Source organism: Microtus pennsylvanicus, chromosome 1 (assembly GCF_037038515.1).
Source record: "Microtus pennsylvanicus isolate mMicPen1 chromosome 1, mMicPen1.hap1, whole genome shotgun sequence".
NCBI lineage: Eukaryota > Metazoa > Chordata > Mammalia > Rodentia > Cricetidae > Microtus > Microtus pennsylvanicus.
Genome location: NC_134579.1, coordinates 142,156,280 through 142,179,160, shown reverse-complemented (window position 1 = coordinate 142,179,160; position 22,881 = coordinate 142,156,280). Strand labels below are relative to the sequence as shown.

The following is a 22,881-nucleotide window of genomic DNA, read 5'->3' as shown; positions in this document are numbered from 1 at the left end:
CAGCACACACACACACACACACACCTGGGATAAGGTAGAAGGGACCTATATCTTCATGAACAATTTTTGTGTTCAGTTTTATGCCTTGCATTACAAAAAAATAATTCCTTGAAAATTTTTAAATTAGGGTGTGGAGGGGCTGGAGAGATGGCTCAGTGGTTAAGAGCATTGCCTGCTCTTCCAGAGGTCCTGAGTTCAATTCCCAGCAACCACATGGTGGCTCACAACCATCTATAAAAAGGTCTGGTGCCCTCTTCCGGCCTGCAGGCATACACACAGACAGAATATTGTATACATAATAAATAAATAAAATAAATATTAAAAAAATTAGGGTGTGGAGCGATGTCTCAGAAGTTAGGAGCATTTACTGCTCTTGAAGAGGACCTAAGTTCTCCCAACACCCACAGAGTGGCTCACAACCATTCCTAACTCCATCCAGATCCGCGGGCACCAGGCATATATGTGGTATACATACATACAGGTAGGCAAAACGTGATGAGCATAAAATAAATATTTTTAAATTAAAGATAAATGCATTTATGTGAAGTGTTGGGGTTCGTGGAGATCAAATGACAGTCTCGGGACTTGGTTTTCTCCTTCTGTCGGGAGAGTCCAATGGATCACACTCGGCCACCAGGCTTGACTACCAGCGCCTTCGTCTGCTGAGCCACTTTGCAAGCCCAAAAAAACATAATTTCTTACAGCAAGTTCAGAAAGTTTGCAAAACCCTGCACCACACAATCCTGCCTCTCCTAAATCCCGAGAGGATGTGTGCAACTCAGATTGAGCTCTTTGTTTTCGTGGCTTGGACCCGTGGAATCCTCACCACACCCTCAGCTCTGATTCCCATTTGACAGATGGTGACAGACTAGAGACAGCCCAGGCTGGATAGAGGTCACTCAGCTGGGAGGGAGGGGTAGAGGGCGGGGCCAGTCTCTCCTGAGCCTGCGCACTTGATACCTGCCTACTTACCCACTGGTCCTGCAGCTCTCTATCTGCTTTTCCACCTATGCCGCCGTGCGAGTGCCCAGTCAGCCAATCCTTAGATGTCCCCTAGAACTAGTGGCACACCCTCCTTACCCCCGACCAGCGACGCCGTGTCAGCACCCTTTTTGCTAGACACAAAAGCTGCAAAGTCTCTCCAAGAATCCACCACCATGTTACCCCCTCCTCCAAACTGCCTCGTTGAGAAGCAGAGGGGAAAGATGGTTAAGAATGCTCCTTGACTTCCTAGGTTCAAATGCCATCTTTCAATACAGGCTTGACGGGACCTGGTGGCACAGGGCAGTAATTCCAGCCAGGTACGTAGGAAGCAGAAGCAAAGAAGGATTGTGAGTCTGAGGCCAGCCCGGGTAACTTAGTGAGATCCTAAATCAAAACGAAAAGGAAGCTGGGCATAGTGTCTCATGTCTGTAGTCCCCACACTAGAGAAGCAGAAGCAGGATGGTCTCTGTGAGCTCAAGGCCAACCTGGAAGAGAAAGACAGAGACAGAGACAGAGAGAGAGAGAGAGAGAGAGAGAGAGAGAGAGAGAGAGAGAGAGAGAGAGAGGCTGTATCGAAAAAAAATAAATAAAAAGTAAAATAGGGATAGAGATGGTGGCCACACTCCTTTAATCCCAGCACTCAGGAGGCAGAGGCAAGGGGATATAAATTCGAGGCCAGCATGGTCTACAGAGTGAGCTCCAGGACAAGCTCCAAAGCTACACAAAGAAACCCTGTCTCAAATAAATAAATAAATAAATAAAATAAAAAAAAAATAAAAGCCAGGCCATGGTTCCACAAGCCTTTAATCCCAGCAGAGGTAGGTGAATCCCTGTGAGTTCAAGGCCAGCCTGGTCTATAAGAGCTAGTTCCAGGACAATTAGGACTGTTACACAGGGAAACCCTATCTCAAAAAAAAAAATGAAGTGTCATTCAGCTATAGAGTACTTGCCTAGAAGTCCCCAGTGAGAGGCTGTAGGTATAGTCCAGTAGTGGAGCCCCCGCCTAGAATCCCCCAGTGAGGGGCTGGGGTGTGGCTCAGTGGTAGAGCCCTTGCCTAGAATCCCCCAGTGAGGGGCTGGGGCGTGGCTCAGTGGTAGAGCCCCCCCCTAGAATCCCCCAGTGAGGGGCTGGGGTGTGGCTCAGCACTAGAGCTCTTGGCTAGAATGCACAAGGTCATAGATAAACTCCCTAAAAAAGCTTTAGTATCTAGGTGACAGCACACGCTCCAAGCCTGTTTCCTTTTCTGCAAAAGGGAAATCATAATAATAACCTAACCATACGGCTATGGTTAAGTCTTAAATTAGTTAGTACCTACAAAATTCTTAAAGCGGCGAGCCATGCCTCTCAGTGTTGGGACATGTTCCCAGCAGCCCTGTGTGATTGGACTCTTTACCCCAAGTTTGTTTCAGGGAAAGACAATCCATCACATTCACTCATATTAAGTCAGAAGCTGGGAAGGTTAGACTGCCCGCCTGTACTTTTATTTTTTAGTTATGTTTCATTTGTGTGCAAGCGCGCGTGTGTGTTGGGGGTCAAAGGACAACTTGAGGAGTCATTTCTCTCCTTCCACAGTGCGGGCTCCAGCGATCACATTCAGGTCCTCAGCTGGCTGGCAATACCTTTACCCGCTGAGCCTGCTCACCAGTCCAGACATGGACCTCTTGCCACTGAATCACAGAGTGATTCTTCAAGGAGCTAAGTATGAATGGGACACTTTCTGAATTAATAGCGTAAGACTCAGAGCAGTAAGGATATGCCTAAGTCACCCCGCATGTAAATGACAGAGCCAGGATTCAAATCCCGGCTCCTGTGTGTCCAAGTCAGAGCCTACCTGTGCGACAATGAACTCCCGCACACAGCAGTGGAGAGAGAGAAGGGGGTGAAGCTGCCCTTCTTTGCATGGGCTGGGTCTCTGGTGGCCCTGGTCCTGGACCCTGTCCAGACTGAGCCATCCCCCTGAACACACTGGGGTGGCACGGATGAAGGGAGAAGGTGCAGCCCCCTCCACCACCTCTGATTGGGGCCTTACAATCCCCCAGGATTTGGTGCTTGGAAAGCTGACGTTGGGTTGCTATGGTGATGGGTTTGGGGCGGTTGCCATGACAGCAGAACTAGCCTTGGTTTAAAAATATCTAGGAGGAGGTTTGTGTTTGTGTGAGTGTGAGTGCCCGGCCGACCATGCTGTTTGGTGTGGGTCCAAACGGGAGTTTTTGGGAAGGCTGGGTGGAACTGGGGCTGCAGGCATGACCTGGGGAGAGGGCTGGGAGCTTCATAACACACAGCAATCCAAGTGTGTTGTGCACTTGCCTCTGAGTGGCCCTTGAAGTCCAGTCATCGTGGGTGCCAGACTTTGCTGGTCCTGTGTCTAATTGCACACAGTACCCAGTTTATGTTGAGCTATAATGAAGGCCACTCAGTTTAGACTTCCCATGACACCAACCATGTCTTATATAAGCGAGGTTGTATGTTTCTTGTGGCTTTGATCACATATGTGTAACTTCTGGGAGGTGAATTTGGAACTGTGAGTCTAAATATGCCTTCATGGGACATATTTGGATATTAGATGTCACTGCTTTGATATTAAATACACATCTATCTATTTATGTGTAGGAGCCTGTGCTGTGGTTTTGGTCTGAATGACCAAGTGTGCATTTTAGGGGAGTGTGCGTGTGTGTGTGTGTGTGTGTGTGTGTGTGTGTGTGTGTGTACACAAGCGTCTCCTTAGTCCTCTCCTGTCAGTCTTTCTAAATCAGCATGAAATGTGTGCCCCATGTGACTGTGTATGTATGTTAGGGAAGAACTTTACATGTAACTCCATGGATGCCGGGAGATGTCACCTGTGTACCCTGGGTCTGTGACATGCTAAGTTCCTAAGGTGTGGATCTCAGCCCAACCTCAGTATTTCCCTGCATCCCCTCTTGCCTCTTCTCTGTTTCCATGGCAACCAGCTCCTCAGCTCCCTCCAGGAAGATAGAGGGGGAGGATCCAGACTGCAGTGGACCACAACCCCCTCCCATCCCCCTTGGCTGAAGGGACAATGGGGGGAGGGGACAGATGGGCATCCACCTCATCCACCCTAGGCCATCTGCTGCCTTTACTGTCCTGGGGACCTGAGAGCACAGCAAGGGAGGGGCAGGTGGAGTGGAGCAGATCCTAGTGTCACAGACCCCCCCCCCAGCTGCCACAGCTACCCCTTCCTGAACCCTTCTGTGACTAGACTTGCCTCTGACCAAGCTAGAAAGGAAGAAAGCCCTGGAGACCAGACAGCTAGGGAGCAGAAAACGCATATATCTGAGAACACAGAATATTGGCAACAACCCACTCCAACGAAGCGCCTCCTATCTCCTATGGCTTCAGGCTTTGGAATTAGGCTTGTCCTCCGTCCAAATTCCAGTTTTCTCCCTGTCTAGCCGTGTGCCCTTGGGAAAGCCTTTCTGAAAGCGGCCTCCACTCTGTCATCTGAAAATCAAAAATTTCTATCTAGTGACCAGAATGAAAATACTTACTCTACAAAGCAGTAAGGCTGTTTTGTTCCGTGCTGTGTCCCAGGGTCTAGGGCAGTATCTGTCACTCAGTGGGTGGGCCATCAGTACTGTTGATAGAACTGAGTGCCAGTTGGCTTCTGTGACAGCTACTTGTTTTAACTTGATTTCAGTACTGTGAGCCCAACAGTAGCCTTATATCCATTCTTCATGGATAGATGGACAATCCAAAGGGGAATTTTCTTGCTGACAGTCAGATGGCACTTGAAGGGACATTTCTTGTTGTGACCAAGTGATAGGGACCACTTGCCATTGTTCCCTTTTCTTCTTTCTTTGTTTCGTTTGTTTGTTTCGTTTCTTGTTGCTTGGGTTGTTGCTTGTTTTTTAACAAAAGGTCTTACACTGTAACCCAGTCTGACCTCAGACTCAAGGCAATTCTCCTGCCTCCTCCCATCAAGTGCTAGGATTACGTGAGTGAGCACCCACGCTTGGCTGTTTCAGGTCTTTGAGGCTCAGTACCCTCAGCTGTAAGACAGATTAATAAATAAAAGTACGTCCCATCTTTGTTTCCCTGTAGGATTAAATGAAAATTAAGAAACGCTCTTTAGAAGGGGCAAGTAGCTAGGGTTGTCACGCACATCCCCCTAATCCCAGCATTTGAGGGATGGAGGCGGGAGAATCCAGAGTTCAAGGGTAGCCTGAGCTACAAAGTGAGTTCAAAGTCAGCTTGGGTTACATTTGATTCTGTCCTGCCCTGCCCCTCGGCAAATAAAAGGGTGAAGGGTAAGGAAGGAAGGCGTGGAGGAGCCTCACGGTCCTTATTATACCCTGCAGGGGGGGGGGGAGTCAGGTCTCTCGCGTCTAAGAGTGATAGGCGTGGCCAACCCGGAGGACCGTGGCCCAGGCTTCAAAAGTGGACCAATGAGGGTGCCTAAGGGCGTGGCCCTGTCTGGCATGGGCGTGACCTTGCGCGAGTGGGAGGGGCCAGGACGCTGTGGGAGCCTAGGCTGAGAAGATGCTCGGGCCAGCAGCCACCACCACCAGCCCCGTCGCCGCTGCCGCCCGCGCCCGCAGCCCCCCAGGCCCCCACTAGCGGCCGCCTCCGCTTCTTATCTCCGGCCCCCCGCCCTGAACAGGGCCTTGGGAGGGGGGTTCGGCCCTCCGCATCTGTGGGGAACCACCAAGAAAGGGCACAGAGAGGGTGTCCTGTCCCCTCTGCACCCCACTGGCTCAGCCAAGTGCCGGCTTCGGTGATCTTTGAGAGACCAGGACCCCACCCCTCAGTTCTCCATCCCATATCCCCCCCCTCACACCCTCTCCACCCTGCTCTTCCCCGTCCTCCCAGCTCTGTCAGCGCTCTCCCCCCTCCCGCTTCCCTCCCCGCCGCTCCCCTCCCCCTCCTCACCGCCCCCTCCCCTCCCCCTCCTTCCCCTCCCCCTCCCCCGCCCCCCCACCATGAGGATGATGGCCGCCGGCGCGGTGCACGGCCTCTTCACGGCCTCCGCGGCCCCGCAGCCGCCGCCGCCCCCGCCGCCGCCGCCGCCGCCGCAGCCCCAGCCTCCCCAGCAGCCGTCCCCGCCGCCACAGCAGCCGCCGCCGCCGCCGCAGCCGCCGCAGCAGCAGCAGCCGCCGCCCCAGGCCCCCCCCATGGAGCCCGAGGCCCCGGATTCCCGCAAGAGGCCCCTCGAGACGCCCCCCGAGGTGGTCTGCACCAAGCGCAGCAACACGGGAGGTGAGGCAGGGCTGCGGGACCGCGGCGTGGGGCGTGGGGGAATCGCGCGCCGAAGGGGGCATCGCCGTCCTCCATCATCCCCCCCCATCCCTGGCTGGCAGGTGCAAGTGCTCCGGAGAGGGGAGGGGCGGTCCTCCGCGAGGAGCTGGGGACCAGGACGGACCCCTTTCTCTTGTCGCCGAGGCCCCTGGGGCTGAGAGCTTTGTCTGCGACGAGAGGGACTGGGGGGGAGGGGGTGGTAAGTGTCCTTGTGGGGTGGGGGGGAGTCAAGGATGAGGGGCGTGGGTCCCTTCTGGAGCCAGTGTGTCCTTGAGGGGTGTGTGATGTGACCCTTTCGGGACAGGGGTGTTCCCCCGGGTTTGCGTATCCCGGTTGGGGGAGGGGAAGGAGTAGACAGGCCTGTGGACCGGGAGCTTCTGAACCTCCCTCCCTGGGGATGTCCTGAGCAAGGGCTGTCCCGGAAAGGGGCGGGTGTGGACTGTATGCGAGACCATGCGTGGGGACAAGCTGGGTGGGTGTGTTGGGTGACATGGAGGAAAGGGTGGGTGTGTAAAACTGGAGGGGAAAGAGATGAAAGGCCAGGACAGGTGTGTGTATCTGTGTGGGTCCTGTGGGGCCTGGATATGCGACATTAAGAGACCGTGGATATGACAGGGTAGTGGGTGTGAGTGTGTGTGTAAAAGACACGGCTGGATATGAGACCCTCCAGTGTGGATGTGTGACACGGGAAGGTATGTGCTTGTCACTCCGGAGGGGGTTCTTGTACTGTGACACATGAGTGAGAGGGGTGTGTGTGACATGCAAGGGGGTGTGTAGGGAGGCAGAAAGGATGGACTCGGGGTGTGAACCATGGGAATATGTGTGGATTGGGGAAAGGTGCTACATGTGGGTTACCGATGCGTATGGGGTGGAGTGGGACCAGGAAAAGCTGATGCGGGGATGTGACAAGGAAAAGGGTGTGGGTGTGACTCCAGAGAGGCTATGGTTGGGTGTGACACACGGAGGTGTGCAACGGTGACATCAGAGGGGGTGTGTAACTGGGGGTGGGTGAGGGTATGAAAAGAGAGCTGGGGCTTATGGTTCAGTGAAACCCATTGAGGGTGTGATCACAAGGAAAGCAAAAAATGGACTTCCAAGTGACTAGGGATGTATGCTTAGGACAGACACCCTGGATCTGGGAGATGATGTGTTTGTAACACAGGGAGGTGTGTGTAGCATAGCTGGGTGTGTTACACCAGAGCTGCGGGGAAGATGTGGGGTGTGACAACGTGTGTGCGTGTGTATGTGAGACAACACCTCAGAGACGTGTGGGCAACGCAGAACGGACAGACCCTCTATGTGTATCATCTGCGAGAGGTGTGTGTGCAGAGCAGAAAAGGCCACGCTAAGCAGGGGACTCGAGGTGCTACCCTTGATGCTAGTGGGTGCAGGAAACGTGGGCCATGAGAGAAGGGGGATCCTCAGAGCTCTCCGGCTCTCTGATCGGAAGGAGACCCCAAAATAGATTCACGTGATCTTAAAATCCCCTCTTCATTTTGTCTTGAGCAAAGAGTGTCTATAACCTTCCTCTAGCTTGGCTCACTGACAGTCAGGTGCCGACTCCCCACTGCCTCCCCTGGAATACAGGGAGCCCCCACTTCTTTCTCTCAACCCAGGCCACCTCACCTCAAGTCAGGTGGGTCAGGATTCCAAGATCCCTTGAATGCCTGGGAGGGTGCTCAGCAGAAATTGAAGGAAAGGGAAGTTGGGGGAGGGTGGGAGAGAATTTCCTGCCCAGTCTTCCTGCACCCACCCCCAGCACACACATGAAAATGTCCAAAGCCGGCTTCCTTTCTTCCTTCCTGCCTGCTGCTGTTGCCAATCCCAGAAAGGATCAGGAACCCAGATTTGGCTAGGCGGCAATTGTCATGAGTGACTGCTAACGAAGGTCCCTTCCAGTGCTGCTTGTGGCTTGTGGCGCTCACTCCCACCAGGCAGGCTCTGAGATCTGGGTGGATTTCTCAATACAACCCCTGAAGAGATTATTGAAGGTGTGGGGGGCTCTCTCTCTCTCTCTCTCTCTCTCTCTCTCTCTCTCTCTCTCTCTCTCTCTCTCTCTCTCTCTCTCTCTCTCTGTGTGTGTGTGTGTGTGTGTGTGTGTGTGTGTGTGTGTGTGTGTGTGTGTGTGTGTGTGTTGACCAGTGAGGGAAACCGAGGCTCAGTGAGATGAAACAGCTTATCCAAGGTCACAGGGCTCTTAAGTGGCAGATCCAGGATTTATTGAACTCTGGACTCACTGGCTGCAGGTCAGGGAGACTTGGGATTTCATGTTTCCTTCTACAGTGGCAAAACAAAGTGGAGTCTTTAGGGATTGTAGCCTGCAGACCCTTCTCCACCTCCAGACTGTATTTGGGGAAACTGAGGCCAGGAAATACAAAAGAAAAGTCCTCTATTGAGAAAAATACCCTAAAGCAAGGCAAGTATTGGTGACTTTGATCTCAAAATTGCTGGTTCTTTTTTGTTTTATTTTGTTTTTTTGAGACAGGGTTTCTCTGTAGCTTTGGAGCCTATCCTGAACTCCCTCTGTAGACCAGGCTGGCCTCGAACTCACAGAGATCTGCCTGTCTCTGCCTCCCAAGTGCTGGGATTAAAGGCGTATACCACCACCACCCAGCTCACTGGTTCCTTTCAATGGAGGACAGTGGTGACTGTGAGATACTTGGCTAACCCTTTCTGAGCTTCTGTGTCCCCAGCTTCCAAATGCAGACTTAACAATAATGACACTGATGTCTAATGGCTAGCATATCATTGCTTAATGCCTGACATGCAATTCCATCTCATTCTCCCCACATGCTATGATGCAGAAATATCAATAAATTATAGTCACGGCTAACATTTATGGTGCCAGGAAGTATTGTGGAAACTATTGGACATGGGTCATTGGATACTTCCAATTCCGATACCCATCTTTCAAATGAACTGCTGAAGCATGGAAAGGCTTGGGAACTTGGGCAAGAACACTCAACTAAAAAGAAACAGGATTATGATTTGAACTCGCGAGGCTGGCTCTGCTGTGTGGACAGTCTATGGCAGATACCCTGTTAAAGAGGACACTAAGGTTCACAGAGGTGAAGGGCTCGACTAGGGCATCACAGGTGATAGCAGACCAAACAAACCTTGTTAGGGCAATGGGGGTGGGAGGGACAGGAGCTCCTCTGACAGGTGTCTGAATACCTGGCTGGGTGACAAATGCCACTGGGACGAAAAGGATGTTACTCGGGGCAAGAAACTGGAAGAAAATCCAACCTCGGGAGTTATTTGAAGACATTAAAAAAAAACTGCCTGTAATCCCAGCTGTAGAGAGAGAAGTTAAGGTGAGATGGTTGAAAGTTCAAGGCCATCCTGAGCTGCATAGCCAGACCCTGTCTCAAAAATTAAAAAAAAACAGTAAAATGAATAAACAAATAAAAATGGGTCTGGGGATGTAGCTCAGCTATGCAGCCTTTGCCTAGAATCCTCTAGTAGGAGCCTCGGTGCATGCCACTATGGTAGAGCTCCTGCCTGGAATCCCCCAGTGAGGGGCTGGAAGTGTGGCTCAGTGGTAGAGCCCCTGCCTAGAATCCCCCAGTGAGGGGCTAGGGGTGTGACTCGGCAATCAAATACTTGCCTAGCATGTCCAAGGCACAGAGGTTTGGGGCAGGGGACCTGTCTGGTAGACTTTAGTGCCCCCACAGAAAGCCTCAAGTGGCTCAGCTGGTACAGGTGCTTGCTGCATAAGCCTAATCATGTGGATGTGATCCCTGTATCCCATGCAAAGGTGAAAGGAGAGACACACCTCCAAAGAGCTGCCCTCCGCCCTCCATGCATACATCATGGCCCACAGAGCACACACATACATCATGCGCACACTCATAATAAAAAATGAATTTAACAGAGTATCACTTGTAGCGCAGACTGTAATTCTTCAGCACTAACTATAGTGACCTGATAATCTCGTCTGGCCCGCCATCTGCAGGCACAGACATAACTCATACTCCAGGAGCTCCTCACCCAGATCTCAACCCCAGAATCCCTCCCCACCACACACACGCACACACACACAAGCACACACACACACACACACACACACACACGCACGCACACGCCACCAGGACAAGAGCCTCTGAGCTCTGGGTGGATGCGGACTGGAAAGATGGCTCGGCAGTTAAGAGCACTTGTGTTCTCACAGAGGACCCTGGTTCAATTCTCAGCACCCACACAACCAACTGTAACTACAGTTCCTGGGGACCCACTGCCCTCTTCTGACTTCTGAGGGCACTAGGCTCACATGTGGTCCACATACCAACAGTGCCGGCAAACTTTTTTTTTTTTTAAGATTTATGTCTCTGAGTGTTTTTCTCGCATGTGCTTCCTTAAGCAAATCACTTATACATATAAAATAAATAAATCTAAAACTTAAACAAAAAGAGTCGTGAAAGGAAACCTTGCAAGGTTCAAGGCATTCTGCCACGGTGTATTTGGCATGGGACTCTCAGCAAGGGCTGTTAATGCTCCAAGCCTCAGTCTCCCCTCTGGAAAATGGGGTCAGTAGGATTTACTGCTCTAGATAAACTGACCGAACTGGGCGGAACTGGGCGGTTCTGTCTAGTTACTAAAATTCCCTGTGAGCCTAGACATGATAACGGCCCCCACATCCGTGTGGGTCCTGGGGATCCAAACTCCAGGCTTCTTGCTGGCGTATATTGTCACAAATGAGCCACCCCATCTATTGTGCTTGTGATTCTACCTACCGAGAATGTGGAAGGATAATCCTTTTTAAAAAAATAGCTTTATTGTTTTAAATTGTGTGTGTGCATATGCTTGTGTGTGTGTACCCTCAGAGGCCAGAGGTGTGAGAGATCCCCCCAGAGCTGGGGTTACTAGCAGTTGTAAGCTACCAGATGTGGGTACTGGCAATGGCATTCCAGACATTTGCCAAGACAGAATGCCCTCTTAACTGGCTTGCCATCTCTTCAATCCCAGAATAGCCATTTTTTGTCTTGTTTTTTGTCAATAAAAGGAAAGTCGCCTAAGGGGGCTTCACTGTTGCTTTTTGTTTGATTTGTTTTGTTTACAATCTTATTATATTTATTCGTTCAAGTGGATGGGGCACATCAGGTCAGCTTGTGGAAGCTGGTTCTCTCCTTCCACGGTATGGGTCCCAGGCATCAAACTCAGGTTGGATTTGGTGGCAGGCTTACCTCCATTTGGTAAGCCGTCCTGCCAGCACCGCCCTTCTTCCCCCCACCCTCCTTTCTTCTGTTTTGGTATGCTATAGAATTGGACCCAGGACTTCACATACGCTAGGCAAGTGCCCTACCCCGTGTCTCCAGGCCCACTGCACCGGTCTCTTGGTCTCTCTGATAGTGTCGCATCTTCAGGATATCACTCTGAGCAAGCACAATCCAGATAACCTGCTCTTCTGCACAAGTTGGCATATGATTGTGTATAAGGGGACCCCTCCCTAGCACATGCTTCCATACCATAACCTTGATGTCACTTGGCTTTCCCTGGTAACACCCTCTCCTGATGTTTCCAGTGACATTCCCAACCCCCACCAAGAACAGGTACCATGAGGACAACACCCCAACTTCAGTTCCCTCTAGACCTGATATCACCCAAAACCACCTCTCTAAGATGTGTGCTTCTTTGATACCATGTGCATGCTGTGTGTGTGCATGTGTGCGTGCTTGTGTGCACATGTACATGCATTTGTGCGTGCGTATGTGTGCGTGTGTGTGTGTGTGTGTGTGTGTGTGTGTGTGTGTGTGTGTATGCGCATGCGCGTTAGAGGAAGATCTCCAATGTCTCCTCTGTCACCTTCTGCCTTATTCTTTTGAGCTAGGGTCTTGCTTGAACACGGATCTTGCTTTTCTCAGCTAGGCTAACAGCAGGCAAGCACCAGCAAGCCTCGCATCTCCACCCACCACAGCACTGGGTTGAAGGCATTCTTGAGTGTGAGACTTTTTGTATAGGTGCTAGAATCCAGACTCGGATTTCCATGGCTGCACAGCAAATACTTTTAACCACTGAGCTGTCCCTTTCAAGTCTCAAAAGCTTTTTGGCTTGTACACGTGTGCATGTGGTGTTTTCTCTTGTTTTGTATCAAGACAAGAGTTTTGTAGCCTTGGATAGTCTAGGTGTGTAGCCCAGCCTGGCTTTGAACTTGCAGCAATCCTCCTGCCTCTGTCTCTTGAGTCTTAAGATTAGAAATGTGTAGCACTACCTCAGCCTGGGCTCTAATTTTGTCACTAGTGATCCCCTAGGGAACTAAGTCATCTTACAGGATCCACTCTATGACAGTGAGTTCACTCTTATCTCTCGGGTAGACAAACTGTATTTGTAAGGCAGTGGACTGGTTGAGTCTACTGGAAGCATCATGGGGGGGTTGGGCATGAAGGGAAGAGTTGGCCAGGGGCATAGTAGACAGGAGTCAGCTGAGCCAGCTTTGTCTTGAGGTGGCCATGCTTGACATTGCAGCCCTAGAGGAGACGGGTGCAAAAGAAGCATGGAGGTTTTCCTCCTCAGCTTCCCTGTCACTGGGCTCTGGGAACTGCAGGAATCCCAAAGGAGCTACTTAGAATAGGCTGGGAGTGGACAAGGGCAAGCTCTGGCCTCTGGCAGAGCTTCCTCGCAGGCACAGAAAGTTCAGCGTTGGCTGTTCAGACAGGGAAAGAAAGGCCTGTGAAGTCTGGGGGTTCCAGGTTCAGCCAAGGTCAATGACTCTTCCTTTGTGGTAGCAAACAGAGGCCTGGTTTCTTTCCAAAATAGGTGGGACTCCATGGTGTGACACACCCCAAGCAGGAAGGCTAGGTGGAAGTTTCTAGAAAGGACAGGTGCTAGCCTGAGGTCCACAGTGGGAACTCCTAGAGTTAATGTTTTTGAGTTTCTACAGTCAGGAGGGCTCATCACCCGTGAGTGCTTTTATTTTCTTTTTGACTATTGTGAGTTATGTTGAAAAGAGGAAAAGCCATTGCCACCTGCACAACTGTAATTATTGGCAGGGGTTTTAAAATCTCATCCCAACTACTCTTTCGGTGGATTATTTTCTTTCAGGTTTTTTTTTTTTTTGTGGGTGAAGCAATGAGTTTTATTGTGAATTTTTAACATTTTAAATTTATACTTTCATTCATTTTGTGTGTGTGCACATGTGCACACATGAATACTAGAATGTGTGTGGATATATGTGCGCTTGTGGAGGTCTGAGAATAGCGGTTCTCTCCTTGCATCTTGTGGGTCCCAGGGATTAAGCTCGAGTTGTTAGGTTCGGTGGCAAATGCCTTTACCTGATGAGGCATCTGACTGGCCCCTTGTTGTGACGTTTTCATGAGTATACCGTTGTGCTCTGTTCATACTTACCCTCAGTTACCCTCTCTTGTCCTCCCTTTCTTCCCCAATACCAAGGGTTCTTCTCACTTCATGTCTTACAGGGATGATAGATGTATGGATGGATCATGCATACACACATACACACATATATACATACATACTTTTTTGAGACAGGGTCTTATGTAGTCCGGGCTCCCCTTAAGCTCTGTAAGTAGCCCAGCATGACCTTGAACTCTTGATTCTCCTGTTTCCACCACCCAAATGTTAACATTACAGGTGTGTACCACTGTGCCCAGCTTCCATGGTGCTGGGGATTGAACATAGGACATCATACATGCTAGACAAGCAATTGCCTCTGAGTACATTCACAATCCCAATAATTAGATGGATTCTGCATCTGAGAGAAACTTGGCTATATTTTGTTTCTTTTGGGTTTTGTTCTTGTTTTTCCTTTCGGAGACAGGGTCTCATGTTGGGTAGGTAGGCCTGCAGCTCTCTCTGTGGTCCAGGCTTGTGTTATCCTGACTCTCCTGTTAATGCTTCTTGGGTGCTTGAATTACAGGTGTGTCCCATCATGCCCTGTTGTGCTGTCTGTGTCCCTTCCACCACCATTGTTTGTTTTCATTACATTATTTAGTTAATTAGATATTCACTAAGGATGTGTGTGTGTGTGCACGCGTGCGTGTGCATGTGTGTACCTATGAGGTGATGCACAAGCGGGAGTCAAAGAATTCAAAGAACGGCCTGAAGAGTCGATTCTCTTCTTCCACAGAGTGGAACTGAGGGATGGAACCCCAGTGGTCACGTTTGGGGTCAGCACCCTTACCCACTGAGCCATCTTGCCAGCCCAGGTTTCTTTGGTGGATTTTTTTTTTTAATTTTTTTATTGATAAAAGGAGGATAAAGAAAAGAAAAAAAAACAAATTTCCACCTCCTCCCACCAGCCTCCCATTTCCCTCCCCCTCCTCCCACTCTTCTCCCCCTCCTCCCACTCTTCTCCCCCTCCTCCCACCCCTCTCCCCTTCCCCCGACTCCTCTCCCCCTCCCTTTCCAGTCCAAAGAGCTTTGGTGGATTTTTTAAAACAGAAACTCCCTCTGCAATCCAGGCTGGGCTTCAGCTTCCTGAATACTAAGATACAGGACATGCACAGCCATACCTGACTTGAAATCTCTTGAGCCATCTTGCTGGTCCAGAATTTGCCCCTTTAAATAAATGTGTTTCTGTGTCTTAAAAGTTTAAGGAAAAATGATTTGTCTGTGTGGCTCTCCTGCTCTATCTCCAGGATCTAATGCAAGCATGGGAATTGGGCAGCTGTTCAAGGGGAGCTCCTTGCAGAAAGTGGGGGAAAGAAGAGGAGAAGGAGAGATGTCGTGACTCGGGAGTGCATAGGAGGGCAGAAATCAAGTATATGGCAGAAGAAAGCTAGAGGGCTGGTGAGATGGCTCAGCAGATTAAAAACAAAACTTCCTAATAAGCTTGATGATCTGAGTTCACTCCCCAGGACCCACATGGTAGCAGGGAGACAATCGGCTCCCCAAAGTTATTCTCTGACCTCCATACTCCTGCCGTGGCACCCATGCACACGTACACACACATGCACACACGCACGCGTGCACACATGCACAGACACACACACACAGGTGGGGGGAACAAACAAACTGTAATGACAACACTCTACAAAGGGAGGTACTAGAGAGGTTCCAGACAGGAAACTAGGTGTGGAGTTTCCCCAGGCATGGCGAGAAAGCACTGGCTTGTAATTCCAGCTGCTCTGGAGACTGAGGCGAGGTTTGTGTATTGAAGGTCATTCTGGATAATTTAGAGCCTATCTCAAAAAACTAAAAAGAAGGCTGGAAAATATAGCTTAGTGGTAGAGCACTTGCTTAAAATCTACCCACGTGGGGGTTAGGGGCATGGCTCAGTGGTAGAGCCCCCACCTAGAATCCCCCAGTGAGGGACTGGGGTGTGGCTCAGTGGTAGAGCATCTGTCTAGAATCCCCCAGTGAGGGGCTGGGGTGTGGCTCAGTGGTAGAGCCCCTGCCTAGAATCCCCCAGTGAGGGGCTGGGGTGTGGCTCAGTGGTAGAGCCCCTGCCTAGAATCCCCCAGTGAGGGGCTAGGGTGTGGCTCAGTGGTAGAGTCCCTGCCTAGAATCCCCCAGTGAGGGGCTGGGGTGTGGCTCAGTGGTAGAGCCCCTGCCTAGAATCCCCCAGTGAGGGGCTGGGGTGTGGCTCAGTGGTAGAGCCCCTGCCTAGAATCCCCCAGTGAGGGGCTGGCGTGTGGCTCAGTGGTAGAGCATCTGCCTAGAATCCCCCAGTGAGGGGCTGGGGTATGGCTCAGTGGTAGAGCATCTGCCTAGAATCCCCCAGTGAGGGGCTGGGGTGTAGCTCAGTTGTAGAGCCCCTGCCTAGAATCCCCCAGTGAGGGGCTGGGGTGTGGCTCAGTTGTAGAGCACTTGTCTAGTATATAGGAAGCCCTAAGTTCAATTCAATCTTTAGATCCACAGAAAGAAAGTAAAAGAACAGGTGAGATGACTCAGCTGGTAAGGCATGTACTACTGCCTGTGATGTCCTAAGTAGAGGGAAAGAACTGGCAGCCACAGATTATTCTCTGATCTCTATGTGTGCTGCGTACATACATACAGAGAGAGGGTAGGCTAAAAGAAATCATTTCTCTTCCAAAAAGTGGGGCACAGTTTGGGCAGACAAGATGGTAAGGGAAAGAGTTCCCCCTCTTTCTCCTACCTCCCAACAAAACCCCCCAACTTCAAGCATTGGTTTTCTACCCAGAGAGCACCCATTCTGTGCTGAGCACTGAACAGGACTTTACTACAAGCTCTTGAAAAGTTGAGGCAGGAGGATCTCTGGGAGTTGGAGAGCTGGTTTACAGAGTGAGTTTCAGGACAGACAGCCAGGCTCAAAAACAACACATAGACAACAAAGGGTAGTGATGATAGGTGGCATATGGTGTGTGTAAGTGCTGTGTGCCCAGAACATTCCAGCTACTTCCCGGTTCATTGGTAAGCGCATGATTATGTCCCCTGAGAGTCAGTGCTACTGTGTCCCCAATTTCACTGTTAGGAAACTGAGGCCAGAAAAGAGGTGGGATGAAGTATCCAAAGCCATACAGACTTTCTTTTCTTTTCTTTTTGTTTTTAAAGTCAGGTTTCTCTGTGTAGCTTTGGAGCCTAGCCTGAAACTCGCTTTGTCGACCAGGCTAGCCTCAAACTCACAGAGATCTGCCTGTGTCTGCCTCCTGAGTACTGGAATTAAAGGCGTGCACCACCACCACCCAGCTGCCATCCAGACTTTCAATAACAAAATTCACAGTTCACTTGGGATTGCCTGTCTGCTCTGTATGGAAGTCCCCATCTGGAGCTTGAGGGAATCCAGGACAGAGGGAATGAGGTGTGGACAGCCCAGCTTTCAGAGATAGACACTTGAGAGCATCCAAAGGGAACCTAGGAGAGATAGTCATCTTGATGTAGCCTGTCAATGCAGCACCTGAGTGACTGAGGCAGGAGGATTATGAATTTGAGGCCAGCCTAGGATACAAGGCTAAGCTGCATCAAAAAAAAGTAAGGGGGGGGAATAAAAGAAAGAAAGTGAATTGAGCAGGGGTCCAATGATGGATGAGAAGTTTCCCTGGGCTGAGGAGGGGGGTTAATTACCTAATAGGCTTAATGGTCTGATTAGGCCATTTTAAGAGGATTGCCTTGGGCTCAATAAAACCCATTTATTCTTGACTTCCTCCTTATGCTTAGAAGGCTAAGTCCAGCCACTGTACCCCACACCACTATACAAAACGTAGTAGGAACCCAGAACCCTCACTCTGAAGGACCCATGCTGAGGAGGAAAGAATTTAACACCTACCCATCCAGATCAGCTTTCTATAGTTTGTGCAACACTAGGAGTGGAACTCAGGACCTGGAATGTGGTAGGCAGATGCTCCACACTGATGTACTCAAGTCTCTGAGCCACGCGCCACTGAGTCATGCCCCAGCCCCTCACTGGGGGATTCTGGGCAGGGGCTCTACCACTGAGCCACACCCCAGCTCCTCACTGGGGGATTCTTGGCAGGGGCTCTACCCCTGAGCCACACCCCAGCCCCTCACTGGGGGATTCTTGGCAGGGGCTCTACCCCTGAGCCACACCCCAGCTCCTCACTGGGGGAATCTGGGCAGGGGCTCTACCACTGAGCCACACCCCAGCCCCTCACTGGGGGATTCTAGGCAGGGGCTCTACCCCTGAGCCACACCCCAGCCCCTCACTGGGGGAATCTGGGCAGGGGCTCTACCCCTGAGCCACACCCCAGCTCCTCACTGGGGGAATCTGGGCAGGGGCTCTACCACTGAGCCACACCCCAGCCCCTCACTGTGGGATTCTAGGCAGGGGCTCTACCCCTGAGCCACACCCCAGCTCCTCACTGGGGGAATCTGGGCAGGGGCTCTACCACTGAGCCACACCTCCCAACTAGAAATAATAGTTCTTTTATCTGCTCTGGGAGGCAGCTTTGCTCACCATACTACCAGTTGAGGTTTCATGTTTGATGGTAAAATTAGACATCCTATACTTAAAAGAAAAAGTTGAAATCCCTGGGGAACAAGTAAGGCTCTTAAGCCTTAGAAGCAGAATGGCTTCCTTTCTTTTCCCACTTTTATCCCCAGCCTACTGTGTGCTGTTACACAGTGCAAGGGACACAGAGGTGCGCTCCGTTGATGTGGTTCATGTTGGCCCTGTGTGACAGAGGGTTCTGGGTATATGAAGCAAGGTGTGTGTGTGGGGGGGGGGACTCTCCATTCTCAGTGTTCCAGGAAAGGTTGTGAGAATAAACAGTGTTGCAGTGAAGCCCCCAAATGACAAGATAGAGAGGAAGTGCCAGGCAGAGGACATCCGCAAAGGCCTTGGGGTGGGAAGGAGCAGGTAATATTCGAAGAAGTAAAAGAACAGTGACTTTGGTGCCCATGGGTGATGGGAAGCAAAGTTGAATAGCAGGGTGTGTCACCAAAGGCCTCCCACTGCAAAGGCTGTAGTTTAGAAGCTGAGAGTTAGGTTAGAGATTTGCCTTAAGGATGTGGTAACTAGGTGTTTTATGCATGGCTGCATTACCAAGGACATTGGTCTCTAAGAATGAATGCCCAGAGGTCAGCAAGATGATTTAGCAGGAGCCAATTAATCCCAGCACTTGGGAGGCAGAGACAGATGGATCTCCAAGTTCAAGACCAGGCTGGTCTACAGAGATTGGGATAGCCAGGGCTACACAGGGGGGAAATGGCCTAGCAGGTAAAGATGCTTGCTGTCAAGCCTGATGACCTTAGTTCAGTCCTCAGGGTTCCCCACAGTGAGAGGAGAGAACTGACGCCCACAGTTGTTCTCTGGTCTGTATAAGGTAAACTTAGCCTACACAATGATTGAGTTTCAAACCAATGAGGCCTCTCTCAAAAAACGACGGCATCCCATGCTAGCCTCCTGTCACTGCGTACGTGCAGACACACCTGCAGACGAAGTGAGAATCCTCAGTCCAGCCCTCGTCCATTTCCTTGGTCGTGGCTCCCTAAGTCAGCCCAGTGTCCCTCACCTCTGGTAACACTGTCTCCTTCACCCCTATCCATGCAATCTGCTCCTGTCACCAGCATCACAGGAACATTCTTGTTTTGTCTTGTTTTTGAGATGGGGTCTCATATAGCACAGGCTGACCTCAAACACACTGTGTAGCTGCGGAGAGCCCTGACCTCCTGCCTCGGCCTCCCGGGTGCTGGGATCATAGGTGTGTGCACCACCACGCTTGATTTCTGTGGTACTGGGGGTTAAGCCTAAGGCTTCAAGCATGCTAGGCAAAGCACTCTGCTGTATCCGTAGCCCAAAGGCAGGCATGGTGGCACATGCCTTAATCCCAGAACTTAGGAGAGAGGTGCAGTTGGATGTCTATGAGCCTGGTCTACACAGTGGTTTCCAGGACAGCCAGGGCTATGTAATAGAGAGACACTGTCTCAAAATCATGTTTTTGCTTATTTATTTACCTCTGTGTGTATGCACATGCATGCACACACACCAGAGAACATCTTGTAGGAGTCAGGTCTCTCCTTCCACAGTGTGTGTCCTGGGAATTGAACTGAAGTCATCAGACTTGGCAGCAAGCTCCTTTTGCCACTGAGCCATCTTGCTGGCCCCAGAGAAATGTTCTCAAATCCCAAATTAGTTCACACCCCCTTGATCCTCCCATCCCGCTTGGAGTAAGAGCCAAAGACATTACCGTGGCTCACCAGCTTCCCACTGCACCAGCACCCTCTTCCCTCCCACCTGACCAATCACCTCCTTGATTTTCCTAAGGACTCACACACCATCCTCTCAGGTTCTTCCCTTTTGCCGTGTGGCTCACCTCCTCTATTGTACCTCAGTGATAATAGCCCAGGACATGGACTCCAGAGCCAGGCCGAGTTCACATTCCAGCTCTGTACCCTGCCCAGCTCAGTGACTCCGGGATGATTCTTTATTAACCTTGCTTCTTTATCTGTAGAATGGGTTTCTTTACAGGGCCAGTGTGAGAATCAAAGTAACTGATGTTTGTGAAGTACTTCCAGTGGAATTGTTTGGCAGGTGCTGCAGAGGAATGAAGAAGAAATATGCCTACTCAGACTGGGTCTGATGGCCAGAGGACTGTCATCTCAGTTCAAAGCTGAGGCAGGAGAGTTAATCCCCAAGTTGAGTGGTTGCATAGGTTACAGAGCGAGTTCAAAACCAGCCTTAGGCAACTTGGTGAGACCCTGTCCCAAAAATTTTAAAGGGGACTGGGGCACAGCTCAGTGGTAGAACCCCTACCTAGAATCCCCCAGTGAGGGGCTGGGGCACAGCTCAGTGGTAGAGCACCTGCCTAGAATCCCCCGGTAAGGGGCTGGGAGTGAGGTTTAGTAATAAAGTACTTGCAAGAGACCCTCAATTCAATACCCAGTACCCTAAAACAGTAAGTGTGTGATAGTGTTAAGAATATGCATTCCCGGCTTTCCTCTCTGATCTTGCACTCCTCTATCCTCCCCGCCCCCTTTCCTGCTTCTTTTTGCTCGTACTACTTCCTCCCATCCTGCACGACCCATAGAGTCTCTGCTCTCCAGAAGAATATGATTGTCTGAGCTCTAGCTTAGATTACTCAAATTCTCATGGCCTTATTTGCACACAAAATGCAGGGAGCTTTTGCTGTTTTCTTCATGGCTGTTTCCACACACTCGTGCCAAGTATGTACACAAGCAGGTGCTCAGCCATTGTTGAATGAAGGAATAAGTCCTGGGGACGCACCTCAGTCGACAGTGCTCGCCTGGCAGGCGTGAGGCCGTGAGTTCCATCCCCAGCACCGTCTGAATTAGGTGTCATGCTGAACTCCTGTGATCCCAGTACTTGGGAGACATAGACTTGGGGAATTCAAGGCCATCCTCAGCTACATAATTTGAGACCAGCCTGGCCTCTGTGAGAGTCTGTCTCAAAAAAATTAAATTGAATGTGGGTCAGGCATGGTGACCTTTAATCTCAGCACTGGGGAGACAGATGCAGGCGGATCTCTGTGATCTTGAAACCAGCCTGGTCTGCAGAGTGTGTTCCAGACCTGCCAGGGCTGCACAGAAAAACTTGGTTGCAAAGAAGAAAAAAAAAGATGGAATGAGTGAGCGAGTGAAGATGGTTCTGTGCTGTCTTTCTTCGGCTGTTGTCATGGCCATTGTGATTTCCTTGCTGGGGCCCATGCTGGGATCTTCCTGGAGGTGCCTTCCTAAAATGGGACCCTTCCCTCCCTCCCTCTCTCCCTTCCTCCCACCCTGTATGCCCTGCAGAGGAAGGCGAGTACTTCCTGAAGGTGCTCATCCCCAGCTACGCAGCCGGCTCCATCATTGGCAAAGGTGGCCAGACTATCGTGCAGCTGCAGAAGGAGACAGGAGCCACCATCAAGCTATCTAAGTCCAAAGACTTCTACCCAGGTAAGCCCCAGACACTCCAGTTACCTGAGCTAGACCTCTCTCCTCTCCGCTTTCCTGAGCCCTGGGTGTGAGGAAGGTTGTGTTAGAGATAGTTAGAGTAACGGAGGGGGCCTGCCTTTCCTCCCCATAAAAAGTCTGAGCTGCCTGCAACCCAAGGGGCCTGGCCTGAGCAGATGGGGGTGGGGGCAGGGCCAGACAATGAGCTTCTGCATATTCATGACCTCATTTGCATTATGCCAGGCAGTTGTGTCCCTTCCCACACACCTGCCGCCTCCGGTCAGTTGGAGCAGCCAGGGTGGGGAGGGTGGCAGGTGTCGTGGGACTGGGCAGGGGCAGCCATCCGAATTACTCATACCCCTCTGTCCATTTGGACTTGTTACCCTAGCTTGCATCCAGTTTAGTCTCCTCTGAGTTGTTTTGAAGAGGGGGCACTTTTTTCTTTCTTTCATTTTTTCCCCCATTGATATGGTGCTGGAACTTCCTTATGTAGCCAAAACTGACCTTGAACTCCTAGTGCTAGGATTACAGATGTGTGCCCTGCCGTGCCTGGTTTGTTTTCTTGGGGCATTTTGAAAAGAGACTGTCTCACCCTGTAGCCCATTCTGGCCTGTAACCTCCAGTCCTTCCCCTATGGCCCAGTGCTGGGATCACAGACACACCCGCCACCATGCCCTGCCTGATGCTTCTCACACAGCTGTTTCTGCCCGTCCCATCTTTTATGCCCTTCTGTCTCTCTCTGCTTCGTTCTGCCCCTCTCTCTGCTCTTGTCTCTAGGGATCTGTCTGGGTATCCCCGTCTCCTGTCTTCTCTGGTCCATCTGTCTGTCCTTCTGTCTGCCATCTTTTTCTGTCCCCCCATCTCCCTCTGTTTCCCTTCCAAGTATCTCACCACCCACCCACCCTGCTTCAAAACTTTATTTGAGCCCACTTAACAGCACCCCTCAGTGAGGCTCATGCTTCTGGCTTCTGCCTCTGTTCTCTTGTCTCTGCCACCCTTTGGGTGCCTATCCTACAGAGCCTCAGCTTCCCGTGGCTCTTCTTCTCTTCACTGACTTCAGCCCAGCCCATTCCTGCCTCTCCTTAGACTCCATCTTAGTCTCTCTCATCCACATTGTTTTTGTTTTGTTTTGTTTTGTTTGTCTTAGGAAGCGCTGAGGCCTCACACGCGCCCACCGCATAACCAAGGATGACCTTGAACTTCTGTTCCTCGTGCTTTCACACCCCATGTGCTAGGATTGCAGGCTCTGCTGCCATTGTGTGAAACATGTGCAGTGCTGGGGATCACACCCTAGGCTTCCTGTACGCTAGGCACTGACTCTACCACTGAGCGACATCCCCAGCCCACAACCACACGTGTTTGAACAACCCTCTGCCCTC

At 50.9% G+C, this 22,881-nt stretch overlaps 1 protein-coding gene across 1 annotated transcript in view; it reads left to right on the top strand.

The window, feature by feature from the left end:
- Nucleotides 1-5,459: 5,459 nt before the first annotated feature.
- Nucleotides 5,460-22,881, top strand: part of Nova2 (NOVA alternative splicing regulator 2) — a 34,072-nt gene continuing 16,650 nt past the window's right edge. Inside the window, exons 1-2 of the mRNA XM_075990315.1 lie at nt 5,460-6,199; nt 21,362-21,505. Coding sequence (XP_075846430.1) covers nt 5,923-6,199; nt 21,362-21,505 — 421 coding nt within the window. The 5' untranslated portion in view covers nt 5,460-5,922. The remainder of the gene's footprint in view (nt 6,200-21,361; nt 21,506-22,881) is intronic.